At 38.7% G+C, this 22,335-nt stretch overlaps 1 protein-coding gene across 4 annotated transcripts in view; it reads right to left on the bottom strand.

The window, feature by feature from the left end:
- CDKAL1 (CDKAL1 threonylcarbamoyladenosine tRNA methylthiotransferase) overlaps window positions 1–22,335 on the bottom strand; it is a 665,826-nt gene that overhangs the window by 251,645 nt on the left and 391,846 nt on the right. For all 4 annotated transcript variants that reach the window (XM_037037969.1, XM_037037973.1, XM_037037972.1 and 1 more), the window contains one exon: window positions 3,421–3,587. In XM_037037969.1, the coding sequence (XP_036893864.1) occupies window positions 3,421–3,587 (167 nt within the window). The remainder of the gene's footprint in view (window positions 1–3,420; window positions 3,588–22,335) is intronic.

Genomic DNA, 22,335 nt, shown 5'->3' with positions numbered 1-22,335 from the left:
CATCACAGACTTTAAGATGAGATAAAATATTTTAATCTATCATTTAACCTATTGTTTCTACTTTCCACCCAAATTGAGTAAGTGTTACACAAGCTCATTATCATGTTTCTCCAATTCCAGAGTGTTTTTTATATACACTTGAGCTATCTCTCGTCAGCTCCACAGTCATTTGGAATGAATCCCATGCTGTTTAAGACAGTGAAAAGCTAAAAATGGGTTTTGTAGATGCCGCAGACACTCGACTGCCTGCCTGCCTGCCTGTTAGGGATTAAAAATTCTCTCTCCCTTCCATTTAAACACTACACATTTATTCAGTATCTGCTATATAATATGCCACATACAATACTAGCTCTTGATAAAACCTTAAAAGTGCATCCTATGTGAACTATAACATGCATCTGTTGCTCCTATAAAGATTTAATAAAGTGCATATCAGTAGATCTGTTTTTCCACACCACGTTTTTATGATAGAAAGTTGGGTACTTTCCTTTAAATGATTACCCCTTTAAACTGTTCAATAAAAAAATAGAAAGTTTTAAGCTGGTAAAAGGGTTTTAAAAACATCTCAAGAGTGAGGTGAATGTGAAGTGAACAGGTGAAGAAGGGAAACAGCCAGCTGAAGTGCTCTATAATTGAAGCCTGTAGTATGAAGCATCTTCCAGAAAGACAAGAAAGATGGGTGCTACAAATGCGATTGTGCAGAAATCCTCACTGTAAGGGCATTAAAGCACCACAGTAGTTATTTCAAGAGTGGGTTCCTTCTATCTGTGCAGTTTAAAGTAATCCCCGCCTGCCATTCACTGGTGGTTTTTATTTTGCTTTCATCTTTTCTCTGGTTTTCTTTTTTCTTATTGGTGAACACTCTTCAGCACTCTTTAGATAAGCCAAGCAATTTCTTTAGAGTGGTCTAAGCCTAGCAAGAGGGAAATGGGGAAATACAATGTACTGGTGGGTGCAAGCTGAGGCTCGCCTTCCCTGATGTCCTCCCCACCCTGGGAAGCCAGTGGAACCTCTGGAGATCAGTGGCCTGGCCTGTTACAAGCATGTGCTTGTGGAAGCTGAGAACTCTGGGCTCTTCCCCTCACAGGGGACATGAAGAAATGCCAAGGTGAGAAGGTTTTGTCAAAGTGACAGAAGCAGACCTTAAAGGCTCTTACTTTTGAATGGTGTGGGTCTTCAATTCTTGCATGCCTTCACTTATTTCTTTTTCAGCTGTTTCCTTTGGATTTCTTTCTCCCTTCATGTGGCACAACAGAACTGCTTAAAAGTACACAGAAATGTACTCCCTGCTTGTAACGTGCACAGGAATGAGTCGCTTTCTTTGGGACAAACTCTCGCCTTAGAAACTCATTTACTTTGTCGTCTTCCACTGCCTCTTCTGGACAGAAATGTTAATACTTCAAAGACTACAGAGTGGGAGCTACAATTTATTTTATGAAGAAGGCTCTTCTTTTATTCATTCTTCTCTTCACTCCTTGATTGAGCCATTCTTGGGTGGGGTAGAACCAGAGATGGATATGACTAGGTCCTTGACCCAGAAAAATGACAACATAGGGGGAAAATGACAAGAAGAATTTTAAAAAGGTACTATTATGGCAATCAGAACTGATCATTCTAACCACAACCCATGAACTAAACACCTGATGTTTTCCAGGTAAAATATAAAGCTGTATTTATCATCTTGCATTGACTTTTTAGACACTCTCCTAAGGCACCTATTTAGAGGCCAACAACTAGCACTACTGTAGGTGCTGAGCATTAGGATTTGCTATAAACATGGTATTAAGTTTTGCAATCTTCCAATTTTAGTTTAAGTGCTCGATTTATTGCAAGAGGTATGTGGTTAGTCATCTCAGAGCCAATAAACAATTCTTTCCTCTTGTTTTTACTCCTTACCTGAGCTTCTCTGACTCTACCTATTACGGTTCCTTCGATCCTTGACAAAACTGTTAAATGATTAGATATCAGCAGGGCTTACTTCCCTTCCTACTCCCCCAATATCTAGTGTGTGTCCTGGTTTTCATAATGTATGTCTCCTATCTATTGCAAACATGTCAAGACCACAGTAGTCTCAGCATATTTGCTTTTTACAGATAGTCACTTGCTTTTTCAAGTGTTGAATCAGAGTCAAGTAAAAACTGACATGCCTGTGACTTACTTTTAAATAGCAAATCAAAACTGCCCCACACTGTCCAAAGTATCAAAGTCCTCATATAAATTGCATACTTTTACTAAAAAATCTGGCTAGGAAAATGTAAATAACAAAAGTGAAATTGCTAAATTTCTTCATGACATATTTCTAATTCACAATCAGTGGCTATCAACTCTGTTTTCAGAATTTCTAAAATACATTATTGATATTAGGGAGGCTTTTCAGCAACAACCTTAACAAGTACAGGCCTCAAATCAAATAAACAGAAATAGTCTTTTAAAGCTTTGAATATTCATTTCCATTTATGCATTAAATTTCAGCAACTATACTTGCTTTTAAATTTTTGGAGTGTTATTTTTCTGTACAAACTAATTGCAAAAAACACAACTGATTAAAAATATAAGTGACTTATCCTTATAATTTACCTATGACTTCCAATAGCACTTATGAAATTTCTGATCCATAACTGTAAGCCTAATATAACTATTTTATTCTACATACTAGAGTCATGGATCCTAGCATATGCTTTCTCATGTACAGGACCGCTCCCTGTCCATATTCCCTGCTCATGTTCACTGTGGCATGTGTCGTCAGGTGCCACAGTCAGCCGTACGCGCGGTCTACCTTTCTAGTTTAATGGTGAGCTACGTGAAGGGAAGCCTCCTGATCCGTGGAAGGTATAAAAATGAAACCAGGGATCTCACATTATTACAACCCCTCTTTTCACAGTGATTACAAAAGAAGCAAACGGAAGAATACCAAACCCCATGTCTCTTTGACTCAACTCACCCCTAATTATGCCCTGGCAGAGGGCTGGAATTTATAACATCCTCAACCCTACAGCGCAGTATCCTACTGACAGGGCTAACAGTCACAGAACAGGTAATATGATGTTCGCTGTTGGATGCAATGTGTTAGCAGCCCTGACCTAGACAAGGGTTCTAAATGGAGGAACTGAGGCAACTGTATGCACTGGCAAACCAGAAGGCTGCAAAAACAATAAAACAAAACAAAACACAAAGAACTGACACAAGATGGCAAGTACGGGAAAAGCTGGGCAACAGTAATTAATGGTGAGGAAGGGAAACAGGATGTGCAGACTGACAAAGAAGGGGATCTGAAATTCTCAATTCACTCTTGGTAACATGGGACCACACCAAAAAGTGAAAGTGGTTTTAAATGAGGCTCATGTGATAATGCTGAGGCTGCCACATTGTCTGGGTTGGTGTGTGACTGTGTCAGCATGGAAATGGGGTGCTTTTCCTTACCTCCAGATGCTCTAAAATATAGGGCGGATTTGTCATGCCAAGCCTCAGCATTGCTCCCTCGGGAATCACTTCAACCAGTTTCCACAGGAGTGCGGGGAGATCAGTGCCAATATCTCTGCCATAAGCTCCTGTGTCTTCACTGGTCAACCATATCTCACAGACACCCTCTGTGAATCAAAGGAGATAATTAACAAATCTGCTGCAGAGCTGCCTCCTTCATCATACAGCTGCTCACTCTTTTCAATGCAGTCTTCTCAGCATTATTATGCAGGCAGTCTGTGTATTCAATTGCAGAAAAAAGCAGCTTATCCCATGGAGGCACTGGGTTATTAAGCTCATTTTATGAACACCAAAGAGTTACAACAGTGGTGTAAATTATCACTGTGTTCTAAGGAACGATTAACATTCAGAGCCAAATAGTTCAGCCATGTTTTCTTCCAAGCACTTTGATCAAGTCTAAAGCTCCGGTCCCGTAGCAGAGAATACCTATTCCATCGAGCACCACGGCCCTGAACTGAGCATCACTCCACAGCAAAGGTACTATCCCCAGTGAGCTCACTCGTCAGTCCGTCACCAACTCCAGGAAAAATATCAAGGGTGGTTAAGGTTTAACTCACAAATTATTAATTATGTAGTATCTACCTCTCCTGTAGTAACTATCTAATTTGTCTTTTTGAGTCAATTAAGAATAGAGTGCATCATACGGCTTTGTTCAAAGAAGTTGGTTGCTGTGTATTTGTGTTGGAAAACCTAGCTACTGACAGTTTGCATCCTATTTTCCATTAATCAGACCTTAGGAACATGTATATATGTTTTATTGCCATCGCTGTTATAAACAATCTCAACTTCAAATATTACAGCCTACAATAACTTCCTTCCAAAAATCAAAAGGAAATACTTTGGGATAACCTAGTATTATTGAAAATGAGTAAAACAGACTTAGCAGAAGCCACCCAGGGTTGCATGGCACACAGAACATTTCTGAATGCATATTCAATTAAAGGAGTAAACATTTCAAAAGGCCAAATGATTCACAAGTCTCAACAAACAATGAAATGGGCCTGTGGAGTTTGTTCGTGCTGAAGTGATTTACTGCTTCCGAAGAACCTCTACACTCACAAGGCGCACAAAGGAAGACTACAGCCTCAACCAGAAGTATAAGCGTCTGGGAAGCATCTCAAAATTATAATTTTAAATTGTCTTCAGTTGATGGAAGATTTTTTTAAATACATTTAAATATTCCTAGCCAAGAAAGACAACAAATAAAACACACTGCTTTTTTGTGAATGTGAACTTAAAACTAACAGAATACAGAAGCAAAAAGATCTTCATTCTCCCTAGTGTGTTCCACAGAGGTTGAGAAATAAACATGAAGTTAAGAACACCAATCATTATTCTTTCCTTTAGAATAAGAGACATATTTACTATATCAAAAAATTAGGCAAGCCACACAAAAATATGTTCTCTTTCCCCACCTGTCTTTCTGACAGGCACATCCTCTCCTACACCTAAGCAGCACAGAAAATACAAGGGTAGAAATAGGATTTTTGTTACCTGAAATTAAAGAATAAATGGCTTGGCAAAGAAAACAGCAGATAACAACGACAAATATCTCCAGTCAAAAGGTTGCACATGTGTTTAGTATCTGAAAAGCAGTAGTGTTATGAATATGTAGGTTTTCTTAATTTACATATGTAGTTCCATAAATTAATAAAACTTTGCTTAGTTTTAATAATTTAATAAAAATTGTATACTCAAAAGAAACAGTCTCGCATGTTTAAAGGCCCCCTTTACAGTCTTGTAAGTTTATAAATGTAATTTTATAAATATTCTCTGTCCATGGAGTAAATATAGTTCAACTGAAAAAATGGATTGCAATTAGTGGCATCATCTTTGTTTTAATATTACATATGACATCAAACACTGGACTCATACAACCTTTTCTCTTTTAAATCTTATCACAAAATCCACTCCAGGAAAAGAGATGGCTAAGTAACAACATAAACAGATTTTAAAACACTCTGAAAGAGGTTATAAAAACAGGACATTATCCATGATTTTCCAGTTACTGGCATTTGAGCAACACAATATGAATATTTTAAAATGAACAGAATAATTTTAATTTATAATTTTTCCATCCAAATGGTTCCATGTTACGCCTTATGTAGAGAGCAAGTTCCTGGAACAGTGCCTTGCTGTTGCTAGATGAATATAGAAGGGGAAAAATCACTATGAATAGGAATGGAAATAACATCCAAGCAGAAACAGCAGCCAGCTCTAAAGCTGCATAGGTGGGGACCAATAGCCCCCTGGTGGGCTGAAACTTCAAATTAAATCACATAAAGAGGAAGCAGCTGTAACACTAAATCAGTAACAACAGGAATAATGGTCTTGATGTCTCCAAGATCAAGGCTGCTAAAGTGCTCCATATAATAGCAACCTGGCAAAAAAAATGCAGTGAAATGAGAGAACGTGTGCAAAACGTGAAACCCATGGACTCCAGGAGATTGTGCCTGGCCAATTCAATCCAAAAATTTGTCAAAGATGATTTTGCTCTTAATGCGAGAAAGTTCAGATTTTGTAAGGTTATGTTACAAGCCTGAATTCTAATGAGAGCTGATCCCTCAAATAGTTAGGATTTAGAAAGTCATTTCATACTAAAGGTGAAGCTAAATATGGACTCCCCGTGCCTGACATCCTTTTCCCTGGAAAGTCTTGTGATTACTTATAGTGCAAGCAGTTCCTGTCAGGTCAGCTCGCATATGAATTCACCAGGGAAACTGAAGGCGGCAGTCTGTAATCACTAATGGATATCGGGACACATGCATGCTTCTATGTGCACACTTAATTGGCTATACTTACGGACAGAAGTGCTTGCCTAAACAACTTCATTCCTTAAGGACTTCAGTTATGAGCTATATTCCTTTGCACATTCATTTCTTTATTCGTCCATCAAACATTTATAAGGCTGTTGCCTACTATGTGCCCTGCAGCAATTCCAGCTCATGACAGATACGGATTTATCATTAAACTTCTGTAATCTAAGATTGGCTATATTATCCAGGAAATGGCAAGGGGACGGTGACAGACATCCTGTGAATTCACACACATCCCTAACTGAGGTGGTGGTGGTGGTGGTGGTGGGGTGATGGGGTGGTGGTTATCCAAGGCTATCCCAAGGCTGCATGGGAAGAATGTAGCCTTAAAAACCAAAATGAAGAGCAACTAGGCTGCTGGACATGGACATGATGTCAGCCCCAGTGAGATAGGCCCTGTCTGCAACATAATGTGGACTTTGATTAATACACGTCAGAAAAACAAACACATGGAAATGAAAAAGAGAAGAGGAAAAACTGAGATAAGAGAAGTGAATACCCAGTAAAACCTCCCATGCCTGTAAAAATAAATACATGCAAAAAAAGAAAGTAGTGGCTGGAAAATTGGGAGAGAAAAATTAGTTTCTTTAAGCAGCCAAAGAGAAATTTTACTTTTTTCTGAAATTGTTCATCTAAATGCCTTTTGTTCATTTTTCTTAAAGTGTTTAGTTGATCTGACTTCTAATGAACCTTAGGTTCATCAAATCATCTACCCTTGTGTTGTGTTAATTTTGGTAAAAAGAAAAGCAAATTCTAAAGGGAAACAAAACATCTTGCAAGTTAAAAAAAGATGCTTTGAGAAGTTTAGTTATGAGACTCCATTATCATTTCACCCAAGTCATGACTGATCAGCCTACAGTTGGAACACAAAGCTCTTTTTCCCTGAGCAGCGAGCGACCACCACCGCTGGATGATGGGCTCCGCTCCATGGTAATGTGAGATGACAGAGGATGGAGAAAGGAGATGCACAAGGTTAATACTAAAAGAAAATTAATTTTCTCAACAAAATATCCTCACAAAAATCCTGTTTGAAAAATCAAACTTTGCAAAAAACTCAATTCCAAAAGATTATGATTCACTATAATTTTTCTGTGTAGCTTAATTATAATACATTAAAATATGGATGAAGACTAATATCATCTGGTAAGAGAAGTGATATTTCTCTAGTAGCTCTCGCTTTATTAAGGGGGACAATTTCCACCATAATAAGTTGTTTCAAGTATTCCATTATTAGTAATCTCTTAAAATACGGCTTACAAAAATGTGAAAACTCTACCAGGGGTTTCCAACTTTTTGGCATCTCTGGGTCACACTGGAAGAAGAAGAGTTGTCTTGGGCCACAAATTAAATACACTGCAATACATAGTAACAAAAAATCTCATAATGTTTTAAGTAAATTTATGATTTGTTTGGCTGCATTCAAAGCCATCCTGGGCTGATGGGGCCCACTGGCCACAGGTTGGAAACCCCTGTGAGTGTAAACTATGATTACTGGGATCAATAATTAAAGAGCACTACATAGCAAGGAAATCTGTATCCACTAAACATAATAAAATCACCTCAACATCTGCTAAATCTTTGCCCTGACGTGTGTGACTCAGTTGACTGGGTGCTGTCCTGCAAAGTGAAAGGTCACTGGATGGATTCCCAGTCAAGGCACATGCCTGGGTTGTGGGTTCCATTCCCAGTCAGGGTGTGTAAGGGGCAACCAACTGATGTTTCTCTCCCTCTTTCTCCCTCCCTTCCACTCTCTGTAAAAATAAAATCTTTTAAAAAATGTACTAAATCTTTGTTCCTCAGAAGATGTGTTCACTGTTTCTGCCTTCCACTCTCGATCACTCTCCCCTTGCCTCTGCCTCACTCCTCTCAATTCCCTCCTCTCTTCTCCACCAGCCCACCAACCCATTCCAGCCTTCATGCTCCATCTGCTACAAAGGCCCATAAGGAATTTAAATTCAATGTACATTATGTTCTATTTATTTAATGTGCATAAAATACTCGGTTCTTAATTACTGATGCTCTTTTTTAAGGGTAACAGTGCACATTAACGACATTTTTATAGGCTTGTTCTTCTTAAAAATGATTTTAGAAAATTCAAAAATTAATATGAACCTCTGTTTAAACATTTGAAAGGTAGGAGAGCAGAGGAGACTTCCGCCAAGACGGAGGCGTAGGTGGAAACACTGTGCCTTCTCCCACAACCAAGTATAAAGACAACAAAGTTTTAGTAAACAAAAATGCAGCCAAAACACAGAAAATTGAACTATAAGGAAGTCCAACAACAATGAACTATTCAACCAGACTGGTAAGAGGGGTGGAGCCAGCAGTGGAGCAGAGTTGGGCAGAAAGGATCTCCCGACCCAGGCACGCAGGCAGCCGTGGGCAGATACCAGGTGTGGGGTTGTGACGGGTGGACCCAGTGAGGGCTCGAGGCGGCAGGCTGGCCATGGTCACACATTCGTGTGCAGATAAACCAGGTGAAAGAGTGAGCAGTGAGACAGACCGCACAGGCCCCAGCAGTGGGAAGCAGCAGAGGGGACCGCCACTGCCCCTCTCTGACCCCGCCCCCACACACAGCATCACAACCCAGTGACTGAGTTGCACCCCCCCCCCGCCTGGTGAACACCTAGGGCTCCGCTCCTCATACATAACAGGTATGAGGAGACCAAAATATGGCTCAAGAAGAACTCAAAGCCCCAGAGCCAATAACTCTAAGCAAAAAAGAAATAGCGAACCTCTCAGATGCACAGTTCAAAACACTGGTGATCAGGATGCTCACAGAACTGGTCGATTTTAGTCACAAATTAGAGGAACACATTAAGGCTAAACTAATTGAAATGGAGGGAAACGCACAGGAAACCAACAGTGATGCAAAGGAAACTGGGACTCAAATCAATGGAGTGGATTAGAAGGAAGAACGAACATCCAACCAGAAAAGAATAAAGAAACAAGAATTCAAAAAAATGAGGAGAGGCTTAGGAACCTCCAGGACATCTTTAAACATTCCAACATCTGAATTATAGGGGTACCAGAAGGGGAAAAGAAACAGCTACGAGAGGAAAACTATTTGAACAAATAATAAAGGAGAACTTCCCCAGTCTGGCAAAGGAAATAGACTTCCAGGAGATCCAGGAAGCTCAGAGAGTGCCAAAGAAGGTGGACCCAAGAAGGAACACACCAAGGCACATCAGAATTACATTAGCCAAGATTAAAATGAAGGAGAGAATCCTAGAAGCAGCAAGAGATAAGGGGACAGTCACCTACAAAGGAGTGCCCATCAGACTGTCAGCTGATTTCTCAAAAGAGACCTTACAGGCAAGAAGGGGATGGAAAGAAGTATTCCAAGTCATGAAATCCAAAGACCTACAGCCAAGACTGCTTTATCCAGCAAAGCTTTCATTTAGAATGGAAGGACAGATAAAGTGCTTCTCAGATAAGGTAAAATTCAAGGAGTTCATCATCACCAAGCCCTTATTATATGAAATGTTAAAGGGACTTATAAAAGAAAAAGATAAAAAATATGAACAGTGAAAGGACAGCAAACTCACAGTTATCAACAACCACACCTAAAACAAAAGCAAACCAAGAGGACAGCTAGATCAGGAGTGGAACCACAGAAATGAAGAACACATGGAGGGTTAGCAACAGGGGAGTGGGAGGGGGAGAAGGAGGGAGAAGGCACAGAAAATAGCATAGATGGTAGGTAGAAAATAGATAGGGGTAGGGCAAGAATAGTAAGGGAAATACAGAATCTAATGAACTTGAGACACGTGGTCATAAACTAAAGGGGTAATGGTGGGGGAGGGGGTGTGCAGGGTGGAGGGGAATGAAGGGGGGAATAGAACAACTACTGTAATGGTATAATCAATAAAATATATTAAAAAGAAAAAAAATAAAAATAAGGAAATAGCCCTTGCTGACGGGGCTCAGTGGATTGTGTGCCGGTCTACAAGCCCAAGAGTTGTCAGTTAGATTCCCAGTCAGGGCACAAGTCTGGGTTGTAGGCCAGGCCCCCAATAGTGGGGGCATGCAAGAAGCAACCACACGTTCATGTTTCTCTCCCTCTCTCCTTCCCTTCCTCTCTCTCTAAAAATAAATCCTTAACCAAAAAAGATGATCAACTAAGACTATCTTGTATATAATGGTATTATGTCACTGATAAAAACCCAATTAATAGGCCACTTTAAAAGACAATTATTCATTACCTAGTTCATCAATCACATCTACTTTTACAAGCTTAAAAGAGTTATTAGTGACCTGAAGTTTCCTTGTTTTTTTGGACAATGTTGAATTTAGAGGAAAATTTCAAAAGAGCCCTACAGTGAGTACTTGTCCCTGCCTCGTTCAGACTCACTGCACCGCATTTTGTCACAACTGTAGCGCTGTCTCCCCACACCACCCACACGTCTGTTCATTTGTTTGTTTCCTGAGCTCTCTGAGAAATAGCTGCACACACGATGGCACTTAAAATCTAAGCAAATCAGCACATATCTTCTAAGACCAAGACCATTCTTGCCCGTGATCACAATACAGCTACAGCTCTTAATCAATATTGGACAACACTTCTACTACAGCCCAAAGGACTCAATCATATTTCCTTGTGCGATTCACTCCGGCTCAGACCTCTGTGCTTCAGCGTTTGCTCAGTTCCCTGTCTAAAATGCCTTCCAGTCTTCTTTGTATAATGAATCCCTCTTCCTGGAAACTCTCTTGAGCACTGAATCTAATTTAGATGCTCCTCTCCTGTGCTCCCAAGTATTACGTATCTGTATCAGAATGCATTATAATTATTGGTTTAATTCTTTGTCCATCCTTATCGGATGTAAGTATCTCCCTGGCAGAGGTGCAAAAACCTTAAAAAATACACATATGCCTAGAAAAGATTACGGTATGTAGCACATAGGAAGTATCTAATAAATTTTGGTTCTATACGCATATATAAACATATACATGCATGTACCTGCATACATATACAGAGTGATCATAGAAGTCCACATGAGTTCTGTTTTAGGCAATGAGGAAATATCAAAATGAATTTTCTCTGAACAATACGAATATGCAGCTTGAATGTTGCAAGGTGTGCTACATGGTCTCTTTTAACTTCTACACAGATTAGTGCTGTTGCTTAAAACTCCCTGTTACTCCACAGTGGCAGCTGGAGAGCACAGCACATACGTTCAAACCATCTTTTTATTTGGAAGACTTTCCAGCTACAGATAAATCCAGAGAGATCAATTACTCATAAAACAATGAAACTTTAAAATTATCTTTTTTAGTGCTTTAATAGCAAGAGTTAATAAAGAGACAGTATTTCCAGAGCATCCTGACATCTGTGATTATAGTGACCCCCCCAAAAAAACTTGTTGGCATAAATTTATAATGTTGTTGCTAAACAAAACCAACCTGTTTAAATTATTTCTTTTAAAAGTTCACAATGAGGGAGAATGTTGTTTATTCCCACACGTCTATAAAAATTTGGAAATAATGGAAAGCTAGTAAAACAAACACCGCAAAAAGAAGACACGCTTTCTGGAAGCAGGGCTCTGATACTCCAGTGTCCAAAATCTGCAACGAGCCCCAGTGAGGCAGGTTAAGTCTGTTCTGTTAACACCACAGTGTGTTTGGTTCCCCACACGGGCTGTTTCAACATCCGCAGAGAAGTGCGGGCTGCAGTGTCTGAATGGGTCCTCTGGTGCTGCAGCAGGGTATGGGAAGACGTGCTATTTTTGTCTTTAAAACTCACAGCAGACTCAACTGCCAGCCATCCAAACGCTACCGATACTAAAGGAAGTAGGAAGAGGAGAAAAGAAAACAACTGGATGTCGGCTATGAAGATTTTTTATCAGTTTGATTATAGTGATTATATTTTAGAAATTTATCCATATTCCAAGATTAACTTAAAGAGCTACAGAGTAGTTTAGAGGGTAAAGGAAAGAACACACAACTTGGCATTATTTAGGCCATTGACTCAATTACAAAATAGAGAACAAACAGAAATTAAATATTCAAGAACAGAATATTTTAATGACTAACATTTTATGGCCCTCAAGGTATTTCTTAAAAAAAAACAAACAAACAAAACAACAACAACAAAAAACACCAATCTACCGTCAAATATGACCAGAAAGTCTATAGTTCAAATTAGGGAAATGTGACTTTGAGCATAAAAGTTATTAATTAATATTTCAAATATTTAAACAGCAAATATAGTTTTATACTTTCTATTATACTATGTTCAATTGGAAGATACATCAGGTATATAGTATAGTTGTCCTAATACAAACAAAATATCATTCATTCATTCTTCTAGCAAGTATTTGTTGAGTATTATTATGTGCCAGGCACTGGGTCTGTTCTAGGTCTTAGAGACAAGAGCTCTGATTTCATGAAATTTAAGTGAGAGAGACAATAAAATAAGAGATAAATAATATGTTATCAAGTAAAAACAATGACTAGTAAAAGCTTTTAAAGCAGGATGAAAGTAATGAATGATGAAGTAGTTGGGAAAGGACATTGCTATTTTTGACGGAGAATAACCGAGGAAGACTTGCAATGTACGCAACCTGAATGAACCAAGGTAGTAAGGCACATAGATCAGGTATCTGAAGGAAGAGCACTGGAAGCAGAGGGAATGTAAGTACAAAGACCCAGCAGGAGTATGTATGACTACAATTCCCAAGGAACCACAAAGAGGTCAGTGTGGTTGGGGAGGTAAGTGAGGGGTATGCGGTGAAAAAGAATTCTAAGATTAGAGCCAGTGGTGATGTAAGCTGTTGCATGAGTCTCCCACTGAAAGGGAAGAGCTAAGAGAGCAAAAATTACGTGGCTGGTAACCTATTCACTGCCATAGGCAATGCATATACAATACGTACATTATACTTGCTCTCAATAACTCATGTTTTAAGATACTCTCATGCTTAAAGTCATGAATATTTAGTAAGTTTCAGAATTCTCAAGTCACTAGATTTGGTATATAAGAAGGAACAGAAAAAAACACGAAATTGTCCAGTTTTTCTAAAAAAAAAGTTCCACTTCTTTGGGAGGGGAAATTTATTATAATTAGCTGAAATGAGTGAAACAAAACTAACAAATTTAACTAGAAACAAGTATAAGAAACCTGAGACCATTAACGCATTTATGCTTTCTAGTTGGTAGCACCTATAGGAAAAGGAAATGGTGCTGGCCTTTTAAATCTTCTCATTTTCCTTCTTCCTTCTTTCCACCCACAGAACTTATGCACTACTCTTGAACCCCAACTTCTCACTTAGCAGTATTTAAGTTGATATTCAAAAGCCAACATCTGCCACAAACCCCGAGAGTCTTCAAAGAGGCTGAGCCACTGCTACAACTTCCAAAGGAAGGACAAATGAATAAAACAGAATCCCCTTCTGAGGCAGAAAAAGTCATTCTTCCTTCACTGGAGGAAAAAGTAGTCTCACCATCAAGAGTCTACCACCCACACACCAAATAACTATAATGATAGAAAATTCAAAGTTTGGGAGTTTTATAAAACTGGTAGTTGACAAAAATTAAAATAATCAGAATAGAAAATTCTGAAACATACCTAAGCTATATCTTACATTTAAAAATTCCTACCAACAAAGCACTACAAACACTTGCCTTGGTATTACTAAAAGGTGATTTTAATATCTACTACAACAGAATAACATATGCGTCTATATTACTTGACAAAGCTATGATAATCAAAATCACATGTACCAACATGTCTGTTTCTACGGGGCAATGTGTAACATACAGTACAAATTATGAACTCTGGTTATATTGACAATGCAGAATCTTAATTAAAAGGAAATACTGTGAGGACCAGCACTTCTACACATGTAGGATTAACTATTATAGGAATCGCCTTAATGCTGTAAGCCACTAGAAAATCTGACTAAATGCATGAAGCCATCATACAGAGAATAAAAGGCAGTGTAGGACTGTGATTTCTGAGAGAAGCAAACAAGATGAAATCTTATGATTGGTCATCTTTCTACCTAGAAACATCTTCTGGACCACAGTGCAGAACAGGGGGAACCAAACAAAGCCTAATACTCTTGCTAAATTGAGAAGACAGAGATTGCAGTTCAGAAAGCTACAATTTACTGGGTCAAATATTAAGGAGGTAAAAGTTGCACAGAGAAGAAGCTCCGAAGATCAGCAGAGGGTTCCTCCCAAGTTTTTGGTTGAGTTCTCCCTGGACAGGCATGAGAGGAAACTAAATCCCAAGGCTGGGGAAAGAATCACAGGAAAGCAGTAGATTAAACAATTCCTAAAAGTCACACAGGACCAAGAACAGTTTGGTAAAATAAAAAAAAAGGGGGGGGGGGGCTTAGAATACCTGAATCAGTAAACAGAATCCTTAGAAGAGTATTTTTGCCTTAGTGGTAAAGAAAAATTCATTTTAACACAGAAGTTGTTCTGAAAGTATACTACCAGACATTAAAAGTAATTTGAGGCTTCAAAACATCAAATTAGTTTAAAATAATTTAAATCTATGGCAGAACAAAGTCTAAAACTCTTCCAAGGCACAGTACTATGGTATTTTGCTGTGTATAATAGGCACCCACGTTTTTCACCCAAACTTGCAGGAAAAAAAAAATCTTTCGTTTTAATTATTTATTTTTTTTAAAAAAGATTTTTTATTTCTTTTTAGACAAAGGGGAAGTGAGGGAGGAAGAGAAAGGGAAACATCAATGTGTGGTTGCCTCTCACACGCCCCCTACTGGGGACCTGGCCCACAACTCAGGCATGTGCCCTGAATCTGGGAGTCTAACCTGCAACCCTTTGGTTTGTAGGCCAGCTCTCAACCCACTGAGCCACACCAGCCAGGGCCGTTTCAATTTTTTAATTCAACTTTTTATTTTTTATATTTAGAAAGAAAACCAACCAGTGTATTATTTTGCATACAGATATTGTCATTGCTTTCTGGAGTTATGCTTTTAACTCATAGGCATAAATAAAAGAATTGAAAGTATTTATATAGATACAGAATTAGTACTTCTCATGTACAATGTGTATCCTTATTTTTCCCCTCAAAATTCTGGGCTAATAACTGTGTTATACATGGCAAAATATGGTAGTTACCAAGATAAAAGACTGTTCCGTGTATGTGAATCCTTGGTTTGTGGACTGTATCGCAGGGCTTTCTGCAAATTTTAAGCAGGGCAGCTCAACCCAGTCTTTTTGTCTAGAGCAAATCAAGAACCTATTTCCCTAAACACTGAGTAGAGCTCCCTGATTCAAAGTAGCAAATGTCAGGATGCTTCTAAAACATGTCATCTTATTTTAAAGATCTAGCAAATGAACACATTCTTCTGCAAATACACTTCATATGCTACACACAAAAAAGAAATGTTATACACTGTATTTGCAATTAGAAAGTGAAAGACTACCTCCTGAAATATGGTAGTACTGCCATTATCACCATTAAGTAGTATTCACTAAATAGTCACCACCAAGCCCTACCTCCAGTTTCCCAGGGCACATATAATCAAAACTGATGACCAAGTATGACAGAGAGCTAAAGAAAACAAACATATAGAAAAAAGTCTGAGTTAACTATTTACAAAATAGGCCACTATAACCCTAAAGGAGTGGGCCAGTGAGGTGTGAAAATGATAATATCAGAAGGCAACAGAAAAGAATGTTTCTGAGGCACTCGACTTAGACATGTATACAATGTGTTACATCTACATTTATTATGTATATACGCACTAATATAAAGGAGAAACTACGGGATGAGGAACAGTACCATAAGTGAATCAAAATAATATTTACAGCTGTAGAAGAATCCAGTAGCCGGCAGGGAACATGTCCTTCTACAGAAGCAGGCAGGAATGCAGGCCTAGCATGTATCTGGACGAGCCCCGTTCTGCACACCACACAGGGCGGCTGGAACAACGGGAGCAGGAACAGTGGGGGTTCGAATGGGGGGGCAAATATCTGGCTCCCCAACCAATATATTACAATTTAGCCTTAGAAAACCATGCCTTTTGTCACAGGTACCACTTAGAACACCAAAGTTAAGGGATATTCATGATAAATTATATTTTATTAAAAGCTATTACCAATAAACAATGATGCTGTATTCTTACAATAAAAGGGATGTATGAAGTAGAACTAAAAATTTTTAAAATCAAATGGCTTTATAATACTCCTTGAAGGTCAGAACAGTCTGCGTAACCAATGAAATGAGAAATGCAAATTCACAAATGAAGATAATCTGCAGAACATGATCTTTGAGTCCCTCTTAGTCAACATGTTACTCATAGTAATTCCACCATATTATCTGAGTGAAATCTAAGTGCCAGATTACACCATGCTTAGAACACAAAGAGGAATAAGACATCCCAGAACTACACTGTCTAGTGTCATGCAGAAGCAACTTACATGTAAAAAACAGAACAAACAAAAAACACTTTGAATGAGTATTTATTTTCAAAATCCTACCCCACCAAGAGATGAAATCCCCTCTAGCCCTAACTCTAGAAATGCCTGGTCATACCTGCTATTACGTGTCAAGTAGTTTTAGCCATGCCTTGAATTGCAATGATTCCTCATACCAAGACTGTCCAACTCCCAAAGCTATTTATTTCACCTGTGTCACTGGACATAGTCTATTTTTAATCCACTTACTGATCCTTGGTTTTTTCAAACTACCGTGATCAGTACCACAGTCCACATAATGCTCGGGACAACACTAGCATCCAATAAATAACAAATCAGCTATACTACTGAAAATAAATTTAAAAACAAGCAATGAATCAAGAGAGTGGAAATCTCTGTTGACCAGAGAACTGCTGTCAGCGACACTAAAAGCTATTTATACAAAAAGCCCTCAAATTACAAAATATGCAAATTACCTTTATGCAAGAAATGTACCAAACATTCTAAGATTCAGAGTGCTTAAACATATTCACTCAACTGGGATGATTTCAGATTAAAGAAAATAAGGACTGTGTAATTATATATACTTACCTTGACAAATAGAAAGCAATCTATGATTAGAACATAGCAATTAGTTACAAAATGCTTCACATGGATTTAATTACCCATCGGTCTACATGTAGCTTAATTACTTTTATCTCATTGCATCAGTAAAAGATTTCTGCCTGAGGCAACTGCCAGTCATATATTTATAAGGCTTCTAGACTTTACAGTGAATATATTATAACATTCAGGCAAATGTGCTAAAGTTACAGTTGCAGAGGCAGTCTTAATTTTGAGTTTCTAGTTTTAGTTCGTAAATATCTCATCACTTTCCCAGAGTCAACTATCATCTAGCTTTCACATTTACAGTGTCACCTATTTGGCTAAATAACATTGTTGACATAAACATCACCTCTGTTTATTTTAACCTTACAAGAGCCAGCAGGAAAGACCTTTAAAACCAAAACAATTATTACCATGAGGTAAAGGGTCCTATAGTCTCACGGGTAAGGCGAACATTCAAATTCAGAAAGGAGGTGACCCCTTTCGCAGGACAGCTGAATACTGTCCTTTTACTCAGTGGCTGCGTCTAAGTTCAGAAAAATGGTGGCTTCATGGGATGAATGTTGTGTGATTCCGAGTGGGAGTTTTTCTCTCCTTAGGAAGATAGGTCTATAGTTTTAAAATGAGCCAACCAAGGTTTGATTCCTAGCTCCTTTGCGGATTAACTCAATGTCTTTGGGCAAGCTCTTTAATTAACCTCAGAATAAATAATAACCATCTTCATTTAACATAACTGTTAAATTCAATAATAAAAAATATCTAGTAGAGGGTGGCTTACAGCAAATATGAAATAAAAGTTAATACAGTTTGCTGGGTTCCCCTAGAAGGGGCCTGTATGGATTACATGAATTCATCAGAAAAAGGGGTCTCTGTGGAGCTAAGCAGAAAATACTCTCCTTACATTTTTGTCTAGGGAAACACCATAGGTGTTGATTGGGAAATTAGATTCTCTAGAAGTGAGAGTTGTTCAGACTCTGGAATTGGTATTAGGGGAATCTGGCTTCATCTTAAAATAATGAAGGAAACCCCTTCTGTTAAGGAAGGTAGGTCTTTGGGCCAGACGGCATCTTGTCAACACAGTTTACAGAGATCTGCGAAGGTTTCCTTTAGGGCCCTCCAGTCTTCAGGACACCCTCTGGAATTTCTTTTTTACCCAAACCAGAGCTGCTTCTGCTTCTGTTCAAATACAAACAAAACTGACAAGAAAGAAGGTCTCAAGTAGTACTCTGCCTAAGAATAGCCTATAAAGCATTTTAAAATTCAAGTGAGAGGCAGTGTGGGCAAGATTCTTACAGTCTATGTCTGCGGTGATCTCCAAGACTGCGTAGCCTGGTGAAACTGATGACCACACCAAGAGAAATGCCAGGTTAGGGCTCATGAGAGGATACTGCACCAACTTAAATATATTTAACTACAAAAACCTTTAAAGCAAGATTTTTACATTTTTAATTTTTTTTTAAATTTCCTTCTTTTTTAAAATATTTATTTATTTATCTTTAGAGGGGAAGGGAAGGAGAGAGGAAGAGAAACATCAATGTATGGTTGCTTCTCCTGCATGCCCTGCTGGGAACTGGCCTGCAACCCAGGCATGTGCCCTGACTGGGAATTGAACCTCGATCATCTGGTTCACAGGCCCGCGCTCAATCCACTGAGCTACACCAGCCAGGGCTTAAAATTTCCTTCTTGAGTTAACAAACTATGATTTCATACTTCCCAATTACTGATCCATAAAAAGAATACAGGTTGCACCTTTTTAAACAGAGTTTGCAAATGACTTGTGTGTCGCCATGACGTACAGGAGTTCCACTACAGTTGAGAGGAACATGAACTGGGAGAGGTTTAAGTATGTGACACAAGGTTTTATGGTTATGTGGGGACAGTGAAGTACAGAGAAAGTCAATGTTTGAGGTGCATATTTAACACATGCAGATAATCCATACCGCAAAATCAATCTCCTGGAAATTTTATGAGTTTTTACTCTTTTATTGGTAAAATTCAAAGCAAGCAGTCCACAGCAATTGCTCAAAAATTATGTGGAGGGCTCTTTCGACACTCTGAGCAGCACTGTGGCGGTTGGCAAGAACAAGAGCCTAATGAACGGTGTTAAAAGGGAGCAAGAAGAAAATAGCTGATCCATTTTCTAAGTAAGATTGGTGTGGTGTGAAAGCATCAGTTATCTTCAATGAAGAAATATTGGAAAAACACTGGTCACGAGGATGCAAGGACACACCATCACATCTGACGGTCTCAAAGGTTGTGCTTTTTAAGTGAGCCTAGCTGATCTGCAGAATGATGAAGTTGCATTTAGAAAATCCAAGCTAATTACTGAGGATGTTCAGGGCAAAAGCTGCCTAGCTTCCATGACATGGATCTTACCTGTGACAAAATGTGCTCCGTGGTCAAAAAATGTCAGACCATGACTGAAGCCCATGTTGATGTCAAGACTACCAGATGGCTATTTGCTTAGTCTATTCTGTGCTGCTTTAACTAAAACCCACAACACTCAGATTCAGAAGACTTCTTGGGCTCAGCATCAATAGGCCCGCCAAACCCGGAAGAAGGTGATGGAAATCATGACCCAAAAGGTGCAAGTGACTTAAAAGAAGTGGTCAAAACATGGCTGCAGAGAGCACTGGACAAGACACAGAGAAGGCCTGCCAATCTATTTTTTTGCTCCATGATCTCTTTGTTAGAAAGGTCAAAATGCTAAAGAAACCCAAGTTTGAACTGGAAAACTCACTGAGCTCCACAGTGAAGGTGGCAGTTTTATAAAAACTACTGGGGATGAGACAGGTGCTAACGTTGAACAAAAATCTGCTTAAAATTCAGATATTTAATGGTGACAAAAAGTCCTATTTGTGATAAAAGAAAAATGGAGGTTCTTTCAGGTAAGGGTATATGTTTTACTTAGGTACCTCCAGCCTTCCCCACAAAGACTGCACAACACATAATAATACTCAAGTAATATTTGCTAAAGGAAGGAAAAGGATGAGCAGAGAAGAGGGAAATGCTTTGATATTTTTGTTCAAAAAATTTGTTCTACTGTTATTGTGGGTAGGAAATTTTTTTTTTTTCAGAAAGTTTTCTAAAAATAATTAGATGCCACAGAAACAAATACCACCATACATTTGCAAGAAGAACCTAACTGCACTTTAGTCCCTTTGTGTGGCTTGTCCCAGCAGTTCTCACCCAGGAATAAAAGAACAGCTTTGTCTGCAGAGAGCCAGCTGCCAGGCCAGTCCGCACCCCTGGGTTGGCCTCTCACTGGCAGTGACGGTGAGCACAGTAATACCTCCTAGGACTCACTTGTAAAATGGACCAGTGATGTTAGATGGCTACAATTCAAAGGGAATTTTCGAGCAAAAACCTCAGCATAGGACCTGATACCTGGTACAAGGCCAAATATTACATATACTGTATTTTTCGGATTATAAGACACACTCCCTCCAAATTTGGGAGGACAGGGGGTGCATCTTATAGTCCAAATGAAGCTTGCCTGGCTTGCTGTGTGTTGCAGGGGGCGGGGGGCGCGGGGTTACAGGAGGCAGGAGCAGGGTTGCCACTGCATTTTCCTGGAGGAAGGGGGAATCTTATACTCTGAAAATGGTAGTTACTCTCTAGGTAACTACTTTTTGACTTCAAAGATAAATTGCAAGCAGAAAAATATTGAAGATAGATCAATAAATGTGTACCCCTACATATAGAACAGTGGCTCATGTTAGAGTAAGCTTTATGATCAGCTTGTAGCTTTGGGTGAGTTAGTTGACTACTATCTCTGAGCTTAGGTTTCCTCACCTGTGAGATGAAGATAATCACACCCTATCTCATAGGGGTGATGAAATGAGATAATCCACACAAAGCAATTCTCACTCTGCCTGGCAAATAGTAAGCCACCAACGATAGCAACTGTTACTATTATATGTGAGAGACCGAAGTAATAGGAGATACGGAGGATCCATTCCAGGTATTGGCGTGGGTTTTGTTTGCTGGACTGGGGGCCATTGCTTTTGGAAAGTGGAAATAACAGTATGTTTAGAAAGACATTTGAGTTACTCTAGAATTTCCATTTGGAGAAGAAAACTACCTTTGTGATAGTAAAGTTACGATAAAAAGATAAGTGTGGCATAGCCTATTCAAACCTATATGCAGAAATCGCCCCATCTGCAAATGGGAACTACCCAAGCACAGAAATAGGGCTTGATTCAGAGCTTTAAAAACAATAAAGTTAATTAAAAGAAAAAAATACTTTTATAGAGTTCAAAAACAAGTTAACTTTTTCTGAAATTCACATTTGTGTTAGCATCATGCGTTAAAAAAAGTAATGAAATAAATGTTTAAAACCACTTCAACTGACTTCTATTATAAGACGCTTTCATTAGTTTGGTTTGAGTCTGCTTTTTAACTCATTAAGTGTTTTTAAAATTAGATTGTTGTTTCAATGCAGCTTTTCATAGTACTTTTTGTCAAGAAAGAAGTCCAGAAATCACACTTCTGATCTGGAAAATATAATTAACTTGATAAAAATTTTTCTTGTAAACCAACATTATAAAAGATGAATTAAAACTTTAAAAAAAGAAATATTTAAACAAGTATTAAAGCCATAAACCAGGAGCTAACATCCTTTTAAAAAATACTGTGCTAAATCTCTGAGCCTTTTCTCTTTATATTCCTTAGGGTCAGAGGAGGAGACGTTGACGTGAACCTGCTGTTGGACGGTGGGCAGTAAGACACATCAGCAGACCACCTGCCAGTGGGCAAGAACACAGCTGCCACTGGCCTCTGATGTGCACAGGGGCAGATCTTCAGGGTCAGTGTCAGCCAGCAAAAATTAAAAATAAAAATAGTAAATCAGCCCATGTCCTGGTTGCTACACATATACACACAATTTCGATAATTATGACTGTAAAAGAAAAAGCCAAATACGAAGCAAAAGTCACTGCTACTGACATCAAAATGCAGAAAGATTATTAAAGATTAAACAGGAAATATCTAGTCTGCTGTCATTCCTTCCTCATGAACACCTGCCCTTTGCAGAACATCT

The sequence above is a fragment of the Sturnira hondurensis genome, unplaced genomic scaffold, assembly GCF_014824575.4.
Source record: "Sturnira hondurensis isolate 20B ecotype Veracruz unplaced genomic scaffold, ASM1482457v3 Scaffold0023817, whole genome shotgun sequence".
Lineage (NCBI taxonomy): Eukaryota > Metazoa > Chordata > Mammalia > Chiroptera > Phyllostomidae > Sturnira > Sturnira hondurensis.
This window is presented reverse-complemented; position numbering and strand designations above follow the sequence as displayed.